The following is an 18,147-nucleotide window of genomic DNA, read 5'->3' on the forward strand; positions in this document are numbered from 1 at the left end:
ATGCCGATGCAGTCTGCTGCAAGATGCCAGCCAGCAGCTCAGGAAGCAAGGCCCAGATGCGCTCATTGAGGGCCAACATCGGGAAAGGCTGGGGCATTGGTTCAGAGACAGACTGCGGAGCTGCTGGGTTCAAGGTGAGAGGCTGGTCGTTGCTGCAGGGAGCCTACTACTACTAACTAACATTTCTAAAGCACTACTAGGGTTACGCAGTGCTGTACAATTTAAACATAGAAGGACAGCCCTGCTCAAAGAGCTTACAATCTAAAAGACAAGAGAACAATCTAAAGACAAGTGAACAATCTAGAGGACGAGTGATAGGGTGGATAGATTGGGGCACTTTATATTTCTAGAGCGGTTAGGCGCTGAAGGCAGCATTGAAAAGGTGAGTTTTAAGCAGAGATTTGAAGATGGGTAGGGAGGGGGCATGGCGTATGGGTAAAGGAAGATTGTTCCAGGCATAGGGTGAGGCAAGGCAGAATGAGCGGAGCCTGGAGTTGGCAGTAGTGGAGAAGGGTACTGAGAGAAGGGCTTTGTCCTGTGAGCGGAGGTTGCGGGCGGGAACATAGGGGGAGATGAGGGTGGAGAGGTAGTGAGGAGCCACAGACTGAGTGCATTTGTAGGTAAGGAGGAGGAGCTTGAATTGTATGCGATATCTGATCGGAAGCCAATGAAGTGATTTGAGGAGAGGGGTGATATGAGTATATCGGTTTTGGCGGAATATAAGACGTGCAGCAGCGTTCTGAACGGATTGAAGGGGGGATAGGTGGCCGAGTGGGAGGCCGGTGAGGAGTAAGTTGCAGTAATCAAGGCGAGAGGTGATGACAGCGTGGACGAGAGTTCTGGTGGTATGCTCAGAGAGGAAAGGGCGAATTTTGCTGATGTTGAAGAGGAAGAAGCGACAGGTCTTGGCAGTCTGTTGGATATGCACAGAGAAGGAGAGGGAGGAGTCGAAGATGACTCCGAGGTTGCGGGCAGATGGGACGGGGAGGATGAGGGTGTTATCAACAGAGATAGACAGTGGAGGAAGAGGAGAGGTGGGTTTAGGAGGAAAGACGAGGAGCTCGGTCTTGGACATGTTCAGCTTCAGGTGGCGGTTGGACATCCATGCCGCAATGTCGGATAAACAGGCCGATACCTTGGCCTGGGTCTCCGCGGTGATATCAGGTGTGGAGAGGTATAGCTGGGTGTCATCAGCATAAAGATGATACTGAAAACCATGAGACAAGATCAGCGAGCCCAGGGAAGAGGTGTAGATTGAGAAGAGAAGAGGTCCAAGGACAGATCCCTGGGGAACTCCAACGGATAGTGGGATGGGAGTGGAGGAAGATCCATGGGAGTGTACCCTGAAGGTGCGGTGGGAGAGATAAGAGGAGAACCAGGAGAGGACAGGGCCTTGGAACCCAAAAGAGGACAGCGTGGCAAGAAGTAAATCATGATTGACAGTGTCAAACGCGGCGGAAAGATCGAGGAGGATGAGGATGGAGTAGTGACCTCTGGATTTGGCCAGGAGCAGGTCATTGCAAACTTTAGAGAGTGTCGTTTCAGTCGAGTGCAGAGGGCGAAAACCGGATTGAAGTGGATCGAGGATGGCATGAGAGGAGAGAAAATCAAGGCAGCGGCTATGAACGGCACGCTCAAGTAATTTGGAAAGGAAGGGTAAAAGAGAGATGGGGCGGTAGCTGGAGGGGCAGGTAGGGTCAAGTGAAGGTTTTTTGAGGAGAGGTGTGACAACGGCGTGCTTGAAGGTGTCAGGGACAGTTGCAGTGGAGAGAGGTTGAGGATGCGACAGATGGCAGGGGTGACAGTATGGGAGATGGTGTTGAGTATGTTGGTGGGGATGGGATCAGAGGAACAGGTGGTGCATTTCGAGGAGGAAAGAAGGCGGGAAGTTTCATCCTCGGTGATCTCAGGAAAAGAGGAGAAACAGACCTGGGTAGGTTGGTTGAGGGAGAGGGTTAAAGGGTGAGGAGGAGGTGGTGGCTTGGTCGTGAACTCAAGGTTGATCTTTTGCACTTTGTCGCAGAAATAGTCGGCCAGTGATTGAGGAGAGAGAGAAGGGGGAGTAGGAGCGGGGGGCACTTTTAGGAGGGAGTTAAGGGTGGTGAAGAGAGGACGAGGGTTGGAGCTGAGAGAATTGGTCAATTGGGTGTAATAGTCCTGTTTTGCACGGAATAGGGAGGAGTGGAGGGAGGATAGCATGAATTTGTAGTGGAGGAAGTCTGAAAGGGTACGAGATTTCCTCCAGAGGCGCTCAGCGGATCGGGTGCAGGAGCGAAGGTAACGGATGCAAGGAGTTACCTGGTGCATCCTCCCTGTGTTAACGCTTCTCAGGTGCCAAATCCCCTGATGCCCCAGAGATCCCGGCAACATGAGTCGAGGGGGCCAAGGCCGATGCTTCTTGGCCTTCACCCAAAACTAGTCACTGAGGCACCTCGGTGCCGATAAGGATGACATCAAACCCTCACATCGTCTCAGTATGGAGTACGATGCAGGCTGGTCCTGGGGGCCCTGTACAGCAGGCGTCGCCAGGGCAGGTGGACAGACTCAATGCACAACTGCTCCCAGTGTCTACAGGTCTAGCAGTCAAATGTACCAACATTCCTAATGCCAATGCTAGCGCAGCAGAAGCTGATGTCGATGCCGATGTTGAGGATTTGGACCAGGTTCCAAAAATCTTTTCATGCTGATCCTCTCTGGGCCAACTGGGTCTTTTAAGACAAAGGACAGCTGGAATGGCTATGGTCAGACCCCAAACACTGAAGACACCAAGAATGAGTGTCTGTGCCAGAGATGGTCCTACTGCACTGGGTACAGCACTTAAAGTTTCTAGGAACTCTCATGGACAAAGAAGGAAAAACCTCAGAGCAAATCAAATGACTCGATGGTGCTGAAAAAGTCGCAAAGCTCCAGAGAAAATAAGAACGGGATAACCCACCCGAAGTCAAGGCCTAAATGTGGCTGAATGACATGGAAAATGAAGAAAACATGAAAATGGGGGAAAAAGCCCGTGCTCTTGCAGTGGGCGGGAAGGAATCGCGCATGCACAGTGGAGCATGTCTCACACTCCATATACAGTGGTGGAAATAAGTATTTGATCCCTTGCTGATTTTGTAAGTTTGCCCACTGACAAAGACATGAGCAGCCCATAATTGAAGGGTAGGTTATTGGTAACAGTGAGAGATAGCACATCACAAATTAAATCCGGAAAATCACATTGTGGAAAGTATATGAATTTATTTGCATTCTGCAGAGGGAAATAAGTATTTGATCCCCCACCAACCAGTAAGAGATCTGGCCCCTACAGACCAGGTAGATGCTCCAAATCAACTCGTTACCTGCATGACAGACAGCTGTCGGCAATGGTCACCTGTATGAAAGACACCTGTCCACAGACTCAGTGAATCAGTCAGACTCTAACCTCTACAAAATGGCCAAGAGCAAGGAGCTGTCTAAGGATGTCAGGGACAAGATCATACACCTGCACAAGGCTGGAATGGGCTACAAAACCATCAGTAAGACGCTGGGCGAGAAGGAGACAACTGTTGGTGCCATAGTAAGAAAATGGAAGAAGTACAAAATGACTGTCAATCGACAAAGATCTGGGGCTCCACGCAAAATCTCACCTCGTGGGGTATCCTTGATCATGAGGAAGGTTAGAAATCAGCCTACAACTACAAGGGGGGAACTTGTCAATGATCTCAAGGCAGCTGGGACCACTGTCACCACGAAAACCATTGGTAACACATTACGACATAACGGATTGCAATCCTGCAGTGCCCGCAAGGTCCCCCTGCTCCGGAAGGCACATGTGACGGCCCGTCTAAAGTTTGCCAGTGAACACCTGGATGATGCCGAGAGTGATTGGGAGAAGGTGCTGTGGTCAGATGAGACAAAAATTGAGCTCTTTGGCATGAACTCAACTCGCCGTGTTTGGAGGAAGAGAAATGCTGCCTATGACCCAAAGAACACCGTCCCCACTGTCAAGCATGGAGGTGGAAATGTTATGTTTTGGGGGTGTTTCTCTGCTAAGGGCACAGGACTACTTCACCGCATCAATGGGAGAATGGATGGGGCCATGTACCGTACAATTCTGAGTGACAACCTCCTTCCCTCCGCCAGGGCCTTAAAAATGGGTCGTGGCTGGGTCTTCCAGCACGACAATGACCCAAAACATACAGCCAAGGCAACAAAGGAGTGGCTCAGGAAGAAGCACATTAGGGTCATGGAGTGGCCTAGCCAGTCACCAGACCTTAATCCCATTGAAAACTTATGGAGGGAGCTGAAGCTGCAAGTTGCCAAGCGACAGCCCAGAACTCTTAATGATTTAGAGATGATCTGCAAAGAGGAGTGGACCAAAATTCCTCCTGACATGTGTGCAAACCTCATCATCAACTACAGAAGACGTCTGACCGCTGTGCTTGCCAACAAGGGTTTTGCCACCAAGTATTAGGTCTTGTTTGCCAGAGGGATTAAATACTTATTTCCCTCTGCAGAATGCAAATAAATTCATATACTTTCCACAATGTGATTTTCCGGATTTAATTTGTGATGTGCTATCTCTCACTGTTACCAATAACCTACCCTTCAATTATGGGCTGCTCATGTCTTTGTCAGTGGGCAAACTTACAAAATCAGCAAGGGATCAAATACTTATTTCCACCACTGTAGCTATTACTAGCTAGTTATAAGCTCCGGACCAGGCAACACAGGATCGCGTTACCCATGTGAGAATACATAGGCCTGCTTGTCCTCGGAGAAAGTGATTGTACTGCAAGCCATTTGTTTCCCTCTTAGAATGCCTTAAAAAGTTAAAACACTGGACACTCATGAGCTTGACCAAGCTTTATTTTAGAAGTACTCACTTATTCACCTCAGAAGACTATCATTTCACGATCTAACCAGCAGTTTTTTTTTTTTTTCTTATGTAAAAGGTAACTTCTTTTTGATGGTAGACTTGTTGCTGTTATTTGTGCGATACATCAATAGCTGCTGCATACCTTTAATAACCTGATCGGGTTGGGTACAGAGTGGCGTTAAAGGAGTGTTGCAGTCGTTGTCATAATCTCCCGATGCTCTGAAGTTATGAATGCCCTTCAAAGACTAGAAGAGAAACACAAAATGAGGACGTAAGAATGCATATTTTGTACACTCTGATTATACTGTTTACTCAACAGCATAATTGAACTTTTCATGCTGAACAGTTGATATCAACACTCCATGTTTTATATTCAAAGAACTTAAGAAAAAGACAGTTTACACATTCCCCAAATCCTCTTGTGGACTAGTTCCCCCATGCCCCCCCTCCCCCCAAGTCCATAAAACATGTTATTAGTTTTCATGGCCAGAAATTTTCACAGCTGTCTCTAAAAGTCACAGTTTGATGAATTCAATGGATAATGTGCTGTGCTGTGGAGGTCTAGCAGTCCATGTGCATATTCCTCTCAGCATTTTCTGGGTTGACTCCCAGGTGCTGTAGAGCTCTTGCAGCTCAACTGCATATTCCTCCAAGCATTCTCTGGGGTGACTCCCAGGTCCACCCTGATCCACTCGGGGCTTCTGCTCCAGGTGCCATGCGCAATAAGGCATGCAAAACAGGTTTTTATTTTCCTTTCTCCTTTGTCCAGTGGCTCCAGTACACTTCTCTTCTGAATGCTGAATTTTCACAATCTCTTTCTCCATCTTAAACCACTGCACACCTCAGGACTACATTGCCCACCTTCTCATTTCATCACCTCACCATCCCTTTTGTCTTCTCCCTTCTTCTCAGCTCTCAAGCTTCAATATTTTCTTCCTTTCATTCAACCATCTTCATTCCGTCTGAGTGCATCTCATTTTTGTCACTGCCGTCATGCTTCTCCTACTCTTCTCCTGCTCTCTGCTGGGGATATTAATCCCAATCCTGGTCCTCCAAATCAGCTCTCATCCTACTTTGAAGATCACACCACAATGTCTCCAATCTTATTTCTGTTCCTCTTCTTTCCCCTTCTTCTTTGCCATTCTAAAGTGCTCTGTGGAATGCACGCTATATCTCTAACAAGCTTGCCTATATCCATGACCTCTTTATCTCTCGTACTTTTATCTGCTTGCACTAACTGAGACTTGGCTTTGCCCTGAAGACTCTGCTTCAGCTGCTGTCCTGTGTCATGGAGGTTACCTTTTCTCCTATACACCTCACCCGGTTGGCTGTGGAGGTGGTTATGGGCTACTACTCTCGCTCTCTTGTTGATTTCAACCTCTTCTTCCACTTCAGTCTCACTGCTTTTCTTCCTTCGAAAGTCCACTCCATCCATCTCCTCTACCTCTTCAAGTAACAGTCATTTATCAACCCCCTGATAAGTCCCTTTCTTCCTTTCTCACTGACTTTGACTCCTGGCTTTCCTTCTTTCTCGAGCCTTCATCTCCTTCCCTCATTCTTGGGGATTTTAACATTCATGTTAATGACCTCTCTGACTCTTATGCCTCTCAGTTTCTCGCTTTAACATACTCTTTCAATCTTCAGCTGTGCTCCATTACCCCTACTCACCAGAATGGCTACTGTCTTGATCATGTATTCTTCTCCAATTGCTCACTCTACAAATTCTGCAACTCAGTTCTTCCTTCTCTGACCATCATCTAATTACTTTCACACTTAATCATTCTCTCCTCAGTCCTGTCCAATCTCCACTAATTCATTTAGGAATCTTCAGGCTACTGACCCTTACACACTCTCCACCAGTGTTTCATCCCTCCTCTCAACCACTATGTTATCCAAGTCTGTCAGCGAGACTATCTCTTCCTTTAATGCTATTTTCTCCTCTGCTCTGGATACTTTCACACCTCCCATTCTATAAGGTGTACCAAATCCCAGCTTTAGTTGACCTCCAGAATCCACAACCTATGTTCCTGTGCCTTATCTGCTAAACGTGTCTGGCTAAAATTCCGTGCCCATGCTGATTTCATACATTTCAAATTCTTGCAGACATCCTTTCCAGTGTGCTCTCTCTCTTGCCAAACAAGACTACTACATCCATTTGACAAACTCTCCTGGCTCAAACCCTCAACAACTCTTTGTCACACTGAACTCTCTACTCAAAGTGCCTTCAACTCCAACCCCCACTTCACTTTCTGCCCAGACTAGACAAGGTTTACAAGGTTAACCTTGAGTTCTCAACCAAGTCACCTCCACCTCTCCTTCCCCCAGTCCATTCTGTTAACCCTCACCACGTTTTCTGAAATCACTGAAGAGGAAACTACACATTTTCTTTCCTCCTTCAAACTGATTCCCTATTCCTCTGATCCCATTCCCACCCATCTACTCAGCACTAATCTCTCCTAATATCAGACCTTCTATTTGTCTATCCTCAATTTTTCATTTTCCACTATAACTGTTCCTGATGCTGTAGTTACACCTCTCCTCAAAAAAAACCGTAATTGGACCATAACGGCCCTTCTATAGCCCTTCCAACTATCCAAGATGCATAATTTAGTAGTTATTCTTGATACTGAATTATCAGGAAGCTTCATTCCAATAGTCAGGGCCTTCTTTAAGTTCCATCTTTTCATCTTATTAAATCTGAAGGTAATAGGAAATCTATGTTCAGAATTATAGGTTCAAAACTTTGAGCTTTCTGTGACCCTTCGCAAGATAGCAAAGATACTTATCTGTAGCAGGTATTCTCCGAGGACAGCAGGCTGATTGTTCTCACATGTGAGTCGACGTCTGCGTAGGCCCAGGAATTGGCATTTTGCAAGCAAAATATAAACAAAGTTTTGCCAGAGTCTTCTGGCACGCATGCAGTGCGCTACACGCATGCGCAGACTGATTTCCCGCCAGCCGCGTAAGTATGCCTCCTCAGTTTAATCAAAAAGCAAATAAAGAAATAAATAACTCCAAAGGGGAGGTGGGCGGGTTTGTGAGAACAATCAGCCTGTTGTCCTCGGAGAAAACCTGCTACAGGTAAGTATCTTCGCTTTCTCCGAGGACAAGCAGGCTGCTTGTTCTCACATGTGGGGTATCCATAGCAACCAGGCTCACTCAAAACAATGAACATTGGTCAAATTGGGCCTCGCAACGGCGAGGACATAACATAGAGTGACCTGAAACCATAAACAACTAACTGAGAGTGCAGCCGGGAACAGAACAAAAATGGGTCAAGGGGGGGGTGGAGTTGGATTCTAAACCCCAAACAGATTCTGCAGCACTGACTGCACAAACTGACTGTCGCGTCGGGTATCCTGCTGAAGGCAATAGTGAGATGTGAATGTGTGGACTGATGACCACGTTGCAGCCTTGCAAATCTCTTCAATAGAGGCTGACTTTAAGTGGGCCACTGACGCAGCCTTGGCTCTAACATTATGAGCCATGACATGGCCCTCTAGAGTCAGCCCAGCTTGGGCATAAGTGAAGGAAATGCAATCTGCTAGTCAATTGGAGATTGTGCGTTTTCCGATGGCGACTCCCCTCCTGTTGGGATCGAAAGAAACAAACAACTGGGCGGACTGTCTGAAGGGCTTTGTCCGCTCCATGGAAAAAGCCAATACTCTCTTGCAATCCAAGGTATGCAAACTGCTTTCGCCATGGCGGGTATGAGGACGGGGAAAGAATGTTGGCAAGACAACTGACTGGTTCAGATGGAACTCCGACACCACCTCATGCAGGAACTTAGGGTGTGTGCGTAGGACTACTCTGGTGTGATGAAATTTGATATAAGGTGCATGTACTACCAAGGCCTGAAGTTCACTGACCCTATGAGCTGAAGTAACAGCCACCAAGAAAACGACCTTCCAGGTCAAGTACTTCAGATGGCAGGAATTCAGTGGCTCAAAAGGAGCTTTCATCAGCTGGTGAGAACAACACTGAGATCCCATGACACTGGTGGAGGTTTGATAGGGGGCTTTGACAAAAGCAAACCTCTCATAAGGTGAACAAGATCCGAGACAACATGGTTTTACCAGAGGGAAATCGTGCCAAACGAATCTCATTGAATTCTTTGATTGGGTAACTGGAGAATTGAATCATCGACATGCTATAGACGTAATCTACTTAGATTTTAGCAAAGCTTTTGACACGGTTTCCCACAGGAGGCTTTTAAATAAACTTGATGGGCTGAAGATAGGTCCCGAAGTGGTGAACTGGATTAGGAACTGATTGACGGACAGACGACAGAGGGTGGTGGTAAATGGAGTTCGCTCGGAGGGAAAGGTGAGTAGTGGAGTGCCTCAGGGATTGGTGCTGGGGCCAATTCTGTTCAATATATTTGTGAGTGACATTGCCGAAGGATTAGAAGGTAAAGTTTGCCTATTTGCGGATGATACTAAGATTTGTAACAGAGTGGACACCCGGGAGGGAGTGGAAAACATGAAAAAGGATCTGCGGAAGCTAGAAGAATGGTCTAAGGTTTGGCAATTAAAATTCAATGCGAAGAAATGCAAAGTGATGCACTTAGGGAGTAGAAACCCACGAGAGACTTATGTGTTAGGCGGAGAGAGTCTGATATGTACTGAGGGGGAGAGGGATCTTGGGGTGATAGTATCTGAGGATCTGAAGGCGACGAAACAGTGTGACAAGGCGGTGGCCGTAGCGAGAAGGTTGCTAGGCTGTATAGAGAGAGGTATGAAACAGCGAAGATGACTAAAAAAATAAAAAATAATAAAGAAATAAAAAATAAAATAAAAGAGCGGCGACACTTTGGTTATTGAAGTTAAAAAGTAGACTTTATTTATCAATGGATAGCAGGGAGAAAGAGACTCGACACAGCTGTGTTTTGGCCGTACAGGCCTGCGTCAGGAGTCTTCTCACTGTATGCTGATTTCCTATATTATCCAAATTGTGGAGGAAATATGTATGTCTCTCTCTTATATGATGGCGTTAAACAATACTTGAAATGAAGTCAAGCGGAAGAATCAGAGAGACGCTGCTCTGATTCTTCCGCTGACTTCATTTCAAGTATTAACGCCATCATATAAGAGAGAGACATACATATTTCCTCCACAATTTGGATAATATAGGAAATCAGCATACAGTGAGAAGACTCCTGACGCAGGCCTGAACGGCCAAAACACAGCTGTGTCGAGTCTCTTTCTCCCTGCTATCCATCGATAAATAAAGTCTACTTTTTAACTTCAATAACCAAAGTGTCGCCGCTCTTTTATTTTATTTTTTATTTTTATTTCTTTATTATTTTTTATTTTTTTAGTCATCTTCGCTGTTTTGTCCAGTGTTGTTTTTTGCGAAGACTGGTTTCTTCTGTTTTTTTGCGCTAGAGAGAGGTATGACCAGCAGAAGAAAGGAAGTGTTGATGCCCCTGTACAAGTCATTGGTGAGGCCCCACCTGGAGTATTGTGTTCAGTTTTGGAGGCCGTACCTTGCTAAGGATGTAAAAAAAATTGAAGCGGTGCAAAGAAAAGCTACGAGATTGGTATGGGATTTGCGTTCCAAGACGTATGAGGAGAGACTTGCTGACCTGAACATGTATACCCTGGAGGAACAGGGGTGATATGATACAGACGTTCAAATATTTGAAAGGTATTAATCCGCAAACAAATCTTTTCCAGAGATGGGAAGGCGGTAGAACGAGAGGACATGAAATGAGATTGAAGGGGGGCAGACTCAAAAAAGATGTCAGGAAGTATTTTTTCACAGAGAGAGTAGTGGATGCTTGGAATGCCCTCCCGCGGGAGGTGGTGGAGATGAAAACGGTAATGGAATTCAAACATGCGTGGGATATACATAAAGGAATCCTGTGCAGAAGGAATGGATCCTCAGGAGCTTAGCCAAAATTGGGTGGCGGAGCTGGTGGGGGGAAGAGGGGTTGGTGGTTGGGAGGCGAGGATAGTGGTGGGCAGACTTATACGGTCTGTGCCAGAGCCAGTGGTGGGAGGCGGGACTGGTGGTTGGGAGGCGGGGAATAGTGCTGGGCAGACTTATACGGCCTGTGCCAGAGCCGGAGGTGGGAGGCGGGGCTGGTGGTTGGGAGGAGGGGATAGTGCTGGGCAGACTTATACGGTCTGTGCCCTGGAAAAGACAGGTACAAATCAAGGTAAGGTATACACATATGAGTTTATCTTGTTGGGCAGACTGGATGGACCGTGCAGGTCTTTTTCTGCCATCATCTACTATGTTACTACACAGCGATGATAGGCACTAATCGCACTAAGATGAACCCTTACTGAGTTGGTTTTGAGGTCAGACTCTGATAAGTGTAGAAGATATTCAAGCAGGGTCTGTGTAGAACAAGAAAGAGGATCTAGGGCCTTGCTGTCACACCAGAAGGCAAACCTCCATTTGAAAAAGTAACAGCTCTTCGTGGAATCTTTTCTGGAAGCAAGCAAGACTCAGAAGACACCCTCTCAAAGACCCAAGGAGGTGAATTCTAATCTCTCAACATCCAGGCCGTGAGAGTCAGAGACAGGAAGTTGGGATGTAGAAGCGACCCCTCGTTCTGAGTGATGAGGGTTGGAAAACAGTCCAATCTCTACGGTTCTTCGGAGGACAGCTCCAGAAGAAGAGGGAAGCAAATCTGATGCGGCCAGAAGGGTGCAATCAGAATCATTGTTCCTCGGTCTTGCTTGAGTTTCAGTAAAGTCTTCACTTCCAAGGGTATGGGGGGATACGCATACAGAAGACCTGCCCCCCAATGTAGGAGAAAGGCATCTGACGCTAGTCTGTCGTGGGCCTGAAGCCTGGAACAGAACTGAGGGACCTTGTGATTGATCTGAGTGGCAAAAAGATCCACTGAGGGGGTGCCCCACGCTCGGAAGATCTTGCGGACTACGCCCATGTTCAGTGACCACTCGTGAGGTTGCAATATCCTGCTCAACCTGTCGGCCAGACTGTTGTTTACGCCTGCCAGATAAGTGGCTTGGAGAAACATGCCGTGACGGCGAGCCCAAAGCCATATCTGGGCGGCTTCCTGACACAGACAGCGAGGTCCGGTGCCCCCCTGCTTGTTGGTGTAAAACATGGCAACCTGATTGTCTGTCTGAATCAAAATGATTTGGTTGGACAGTCGATCTCTGAAAGCCTTTAGAGCATTCCAAATCGCTCTTAATTCCAGGAGGTTGATCTGTAGACCTTTTTCCTGAAAGGACCAAGCCCTCTGAGTGTGGAGCCCATCTACAAAAGCTCCCCACCCCAGGAGAGATGCATCCGTCATCAGCACTTTTCGTGGCTGAGGAACTTGGAATGGTTGCCCCATGGTCAAATTGGATCGAATCGTCCACCACTGAAGAGAATTCTGAAAGTCGGTGGACAGTTGGATTACATCCTCTAGATCTCCAGTAGCTTAAAACCACTGGGAAGCTAGGGTCCATTGAGCTGATCTCATATGTAGACGTGCCATGGGCGTTACATGAACTGTGAAGGCCATGTGCCCCAGAAATCTCAATATCTGCCGAGCCGTGATCTGTTGAGACGCTCGAACCATGGACACCAGGGACAGAAGGTTGTCTGCCCTTGCCTCGGGGAGATAAGCTCGAGCTGTCTGAGTGTTCAGCAGAGCTTCAATGAATTCCAATTTTTGGACTGAGGTGAGATGGGACTTGGGATAATTTATGACTAACCCCAGTAGCTCCAGCACCTGAGTAGTCATTCGCATGGACTCCAGAGCACCTTTCCTTCAAGGTGCTCTTCACCAGCCAATCGTTGAGATAAGGAAACACATGCACTCCCAGTCTGCGTAGTGACGCTGCGACTACAGCTAGGCATTTTGTAAACACTCTGGGCGCAGACGCAAGGCCAAAAGGCAGTACATGGTACTGAAACTGCTGTGTTCCCAGCCGAAATCGAAGATACTTCCTGTGAGCTGGAAGTATAAAGATGTGTGTGTGTGTAAGTCCAGAGAGCATAGCCAATCGTTTTCCTGAATCATGGGAAAAAGGGTGCCTAGGGAAACCATCCTGAACTTTTCTTGGAAAAGAAATTTGTTCAGGGCCCTTAGGTCTAGGATGGGACACATCCCCCTTGTTTTCTTTTGCATAAGGAAGTACCTGGAACAGAATCCCAGCCCTTCTTCCCCTGGTGGAATGGGTTCGACCGCTTGGGCCTGTAGAAGGGCGAAGAGTTCCTCTGCAAGTACCTGCTTGTGCTGGGAGCTGTAGGACTGAGCTCCCAGTGGGCAATTTGGAGGCTTGGATTCCAGATTGAGGGTGTATCCTAACCGAACTATTTGAAGAACCCACCGGTCGAAGGTTATAAGAGGCCACCTTTGGTGAAAAAGCATTAACCTCCCCCCCCCCCCCCCGGTACGGATGACTTTAACTGAGGCTATGCTGAACTGGAGCCAGACTAAAGCCCGTCCCTTGCTTTTGCTGGGGAGCCGCAGTGGCCTTAGGCGCATGCTGTTGACAAGAACGAGCGCGCTGGGACTGAGCCTGGGCAGGCTGCCGAGAAGCAGGAGTGTACCTACGCCTAGCATAGGAATAGGGAGCACTCCTCTTCCCTCCAAAAAACCTCCTGGATGAGGAGGTAGTAGCAGAAGACGCCCTGCGGGAGGGAGAATCCATTGCATCATTATGCTTCTTGATCTGGTCAACTAGATCCTCTACTTTCTCACCAAAAAGTTTATCCCCCTGGCAAGGAACATCCGCCATCCGCTGCTGGACTGAATGATCCAGGTCAGAGACACACAGCCACAAAAGTCTGCGCATCACTATACCTTGGGCAGCGATCCTGGATGCTACATCAAAAGTGTCGAATGTACTCCTGGCCAGGAATTTTCGACACGCCTTCTGCTGTCTGACTACCTGGCGAAAAGGCTCGGCCTGCTCTGGAGCCAGTGCATCAATGTCATGATTATGACTGTTTTCCTGGTTTGTGCTCCCCTCGCCCTCTGGTGGCCAGTACCAGTGACTGCTATAGACTAGCTGTTGCTGTTTCCCAAGCCTGTGTCAGAGGCCGGTCCGGATCTTCCTGTCTGCCAGAATTGCTTGCCTTGTTTGTCCATAAGCAGCACCTGTACTTGTCCTGGGATTCCTGTAGCTGAGCCTCAGCAGGTGATGGTCTTTATTAAGCACCTCTGGGCTTTGCTACTTTGCCTTTGCATTGCCAAAGGTATCTGGGTGAGTTGGTGTGCTCTGTTGCACTTCTGCCTAGTTTAGCTTCTTGTATGAATTCCTTGCCTGGTTCCTGTTCAGTCTGTGTGTAGTTTAGCTTTTAGCATTTTGATTGTATCTCTCCCAGTGACTGCTTGAGAGCTTTCAGTCCCTGTTCCTTAGTCTGTCTGTTTTCTGCCTAGTGTTGTGTTATTTGTCTGCGAGTCCTAGCCTAGTATTCTGCCTTGCCTCTCATGTTTATTCCTTTCCCCTCTGAACCCTAACTCTGCTTCAGTCTAGCTTGTTCCTGTACCGTGTGTCTTGTGTGGAATCCTGAAGTCTTGCAGGCCGCCCGCACCTAGGGGCTCATCCTCTGGGGAACGGTGGCCACCACAGGTGAAGTCCAATTGGTCCAGTCCTGTCTTTCCAGTTTTGCTTGCCTATAGCTTAGTTCCACTCCAATCTCTAGTCCTGTGAGTTCTTGCTTTGTTTGTCTGCATCTGCAGCTCCTGTCTTTGTTTGTTTGGTAATCCAGTTCTGGTTGGGGGGTTTTGCCTGCTGCTGCCGCTTTACGGCAGTAGCCCAAGGGCTCACGTTTATCCCAGTGTCAGAGAAGCCAGAGATCGTGACAAGCAACCAAGCTGGACAGTTGCCTCATCGAGTTCAGCAAGTGGATGCTTTTGAAGAGCTGATAAGTCTGGATCTTGGCAGCGAGCATAGCGGCCTGATACGTCTTCCTCCCAAAAGAGTCCAAGGTTCTAGATTCTCTGACTGGGGGCGCCGATGCATAGTCCTTAGTACTCTTGGCTCTTTGGAGGGCGGCGTCCACCACCATGAAATTGTGAGGTAGCTGAGACCTCATCAAACCAGGTTCACTGTGGATCCGATATTGGGATTCAGTTTTTTTTGGAATCACGGGAATAGACAGAGGGAACGACCAGTTTCGCATAATGACTTCCTTCAGTACATTATGCAAAGGAGCAGTTGCAGCCTCTCTAGGAGAAGGATCATCCAGGACCTCGAGCATCTCAGCCCTGGGCTCATCCTCAACCTCCATAGGGAAGGGAATAGCCGCAGCCATTTCCCAGACAAAGGAGGTAGACTCTCCGGTGGAGAAAGTCTCCTTTCTGGTGGAGGGGAAGGTTCAGAGGGAATTCCTTAGGACGCGTCAGAAGAAAAGTACCTGGGATCTTCCTCTTCCTCCCACAAACGCTCATCTTCAGTATCAGAGCAGTCTGAAACTGAGCCTGCCTCGACGCCGAGAAGCGACGTCCTCAATGACGGTGCCGAGAAGTCGATGCCCGCCTGGACTGCGGTGAAGCTTCCTCCACCGACGTTGAAGGGGAGTCGACCTGGGTGGCAGGCGGCACCGAGGTCAGGGACCTCACCACAGGCGAAGGGCCAGATGCCGCTGCAGCAGACGGTACAGAAGGCGCAAGCACCCCCGACACCGAAGCAGACTGGCGCAGCAATCCTTCCAGAAGCTCTGGAAGCAGGGCCCTGATGCGCTCGTCGAGAGCCGCCGTCAGATAAGGCTGCGGGGTTGGTAAAGGAGCTGGTGGCAGAATCTGTCGAGGTTCGGGAGCAGGTACTGGGGCTACTAGAAGACTGACGCATCGGCACCTCCTGAATAGAGGGGGGAGCGATCCTCTTGGCGCCAATGCTTCTCGGGTGCCGATTTCCTCGACGCCCCGGAGCTCCCGGCACCGTGTGTCGAAGGTGGAGACCCACTCGATGCCTCACTGCTTCCAGCGCAAATTGGTCTTTCAGCAGCCATTACCTTCGCTCCCCACATTGATGCTTCCCTCGATGTCGCCGACCTTGGTACCGATGTTGATATCGAAGGACCGGACCGAGCCCCAAAAAGCTTTTTTCGTTGGGCTTCTCGAGACACTTGGGTCCGTTTCTTCATACAAAGACACAGACTGCAAGCGGCTGGGCTACGGTCGGGCCCAAGGCACTGGATACACCAGGCATGGGTATCAGTACCTGAAGCCGCTGGGTGTCTTCGATGACATGGAAGGAAAAACGGCTTCGGTGAAATCAAAAGATGTGATTGTGCCTGATAAAAGAAAAAGGCACAAAAATAAGGGAATAACCCAGCCGTGACGAAAAACAAAGGAAACTTGAAAGTACACTATTAGGCATATTTTCAAAGTACTTAGCCTTCCAAAGTTCCATAGAAACCTATGGAACTTTGGAAGGCTAAGTGCTTTGAAAATATGCACCTATGGGAACTTTTTTTTTTTTTAATGATAATAATGATAAAATAAAGAAAAAATTAGGAGAAAAAACCCGAAAACTCGAAGACTCTTTCCTGGGCCTGAGAGGAGCACAGAAAAAAAACTACCACACCTCAACGCAGAGAAAAGAAAACTGAGGAGGTACGCTCGCGCGGCAGGTGGAAAATCAGTCTGTGCATGCGCGCCAGAAAACTCTGGCAAAACTTTGTTTATATTTTGATTGCAAAATGCTGATTCCTGGGCAGACGCGGACGTCGACCCACATGTGAGAACAAGCAGCCTGCTTGTCCTCGGAGAATACTTCCTTTGATCAATTTAAGAAGGAACTTAAAACACGGCTGTTTTATGAGGCATATGGAAATTAGATCCACCTATTTTTTTCCTCTGCCATATGTTATGAGATACATGGAAATTAGATCTACCCACTTCTCTTCTGTCATATGTTATACCATGAAATTTTGTGATTGTCATATTATGAAAGATATGACCATTAATTGTGTATGCCAAATTGTTCTTACAGCTTTGTTGTTTTTATTATGAATGTATTTTTGTAACCCGCCCAGAACTTTAAACGGCACTGGATATACATTTGTTAAATAAATAAAATCGCCCCCATCTCCCTCCTTCCTTTCTTATCCAAGTTACTTGGAAGTGCTGTTCTCTGCTGTTGTTTTGACTTTCTTCTATCTCAAGCTATTCTTGATCCACTTCAATCTGGCTTTCACCCTCTACATTCAAATCAAACAGCCCTTGCTAAAGTCCCCAATGACCTGTTCGTGGCCAGATCCAAAGATCTCTATTCTATCCTCATTCTTATTGACTATCTGCTGTTTTTGACACTGTCAATTGATAAACTGACCTCACTTGGATTTTGGGGCTCTGTTCTTTCCTGGTTTTCTTCTGTCTCCCATCACACTTTTAAATGTATGCTATGGTGGATCCTCCTCCACTCAGGGCCGCCGAGAGGGGGGGACAGGGGGGACAAAATTCCCTGGGCCCATGCGTCCAGGGGGCCCGGCGCTGCATGTCCCTTGCATCCAGCGATTTCCTCACCCCCCTGCCCTTCCATCCACTGTCCAGTGATTCTCCCTGCCCTCCCTCAGCTCCCCGACAGCCCTCCTTGCTCACCATTCCTTCCGGGCCCCCTGCCATTCCTTCCTACTCCCCCCACCCACCGCTTAACAGTTTTACGTTTCTTCCTCCGTCGCCAGCAGCGCTGCCATTCATTCTCACAGGCAGCTCCGCTCCCCTCTGCTGAGTCTATCCGGCCCTCTGTGATGCACTTCCTGTTTACGTAACGTAGGGCCAGATGGACGAGGCAGAGGGGAGCGGACCTGCCTGTGAGAATGAATGGCAGCTCTGCCGGCGACGGAGGAAGAAACTTAAAACGGTTAAACGCGCACGGGGGGGGGGGGGGGGGGGGGGGGGGGAGGAAGGAATGGCAGGGGGGGCCCGGTAGGAATGGCGAGCGAGGAGGGCTGTCGGGGAGCTAAGGGAGGGCAGGGAGAATGGCTGGACAATGGATGGGAGGGGGTGAGGAAATCGCTGGACATGGAGAGGAGGGGAGGGCAGGGGGGGGAGAAGAGATCGCTGGAGAGGAGGGGATGGCAGGGGAGAGAGGAGAATTGCTAGACAGGAGGGGAGACAGGGGAGAGAGGAGAATTGCTAGACAGGAGGGGAGGCAGGGGAGAGAGAAGAATTGTTGAACATGGATGGATGAATGGAGGGGGCAGGGGAGAGAGGAAATTTACTGGATATGGGTGGATGGAAGAGAGGCCAGGGGACAATGGAGAGTTGCTGGACATTGATGGATGGATGAGAGGGAAGTCAGGAAGGAGATGCACATGGATGGAGGGGAGGAAAGAGAGGCGAAATGCTGGACATGGATGGATGG

At 48.4% G+C, this 18,147-nt stretch overlaps 1 protein-coding gene across 2 annotated transcripts in view; it reads right to left on the reverse strand.

Annotated features, from left to right (window-relative positions):
* The window catches only part of WDR48 (WD repeat domain 48), a 148,073-nt gene that overhangs the window by 56,200 nt on the left and 73,726 nt on the right, over positions 1-18,147 (reverse strand). For both annotated transcript variants that reach the window (XM_030198107.1, XM_030198115.1), the window contains exon 10: positions 4,998-5,100. In XM_030198107.1, the coding sequence (XP_030053967.1) occupies positions 4,998-5,100 (103 nt within the window). The remainder of the gene's footprint in view (positions 1-4,997; positions 5,101-18,147) is intronic.

This window comes from Microcaecilia unicolor, chromosome 1 (assembly GCF_901765095.1).
Source record: "Microcaecilia unicolor chromosome 1, aMicUni1.1, whole genome shotgun sequence".
Lineage (NCBI taxonomy): Eukaryota > Metazoa > Chordata > Amphibia > Gymnophiona > Siphonopidae > Microcaecilia > Microcaecilia unicolor.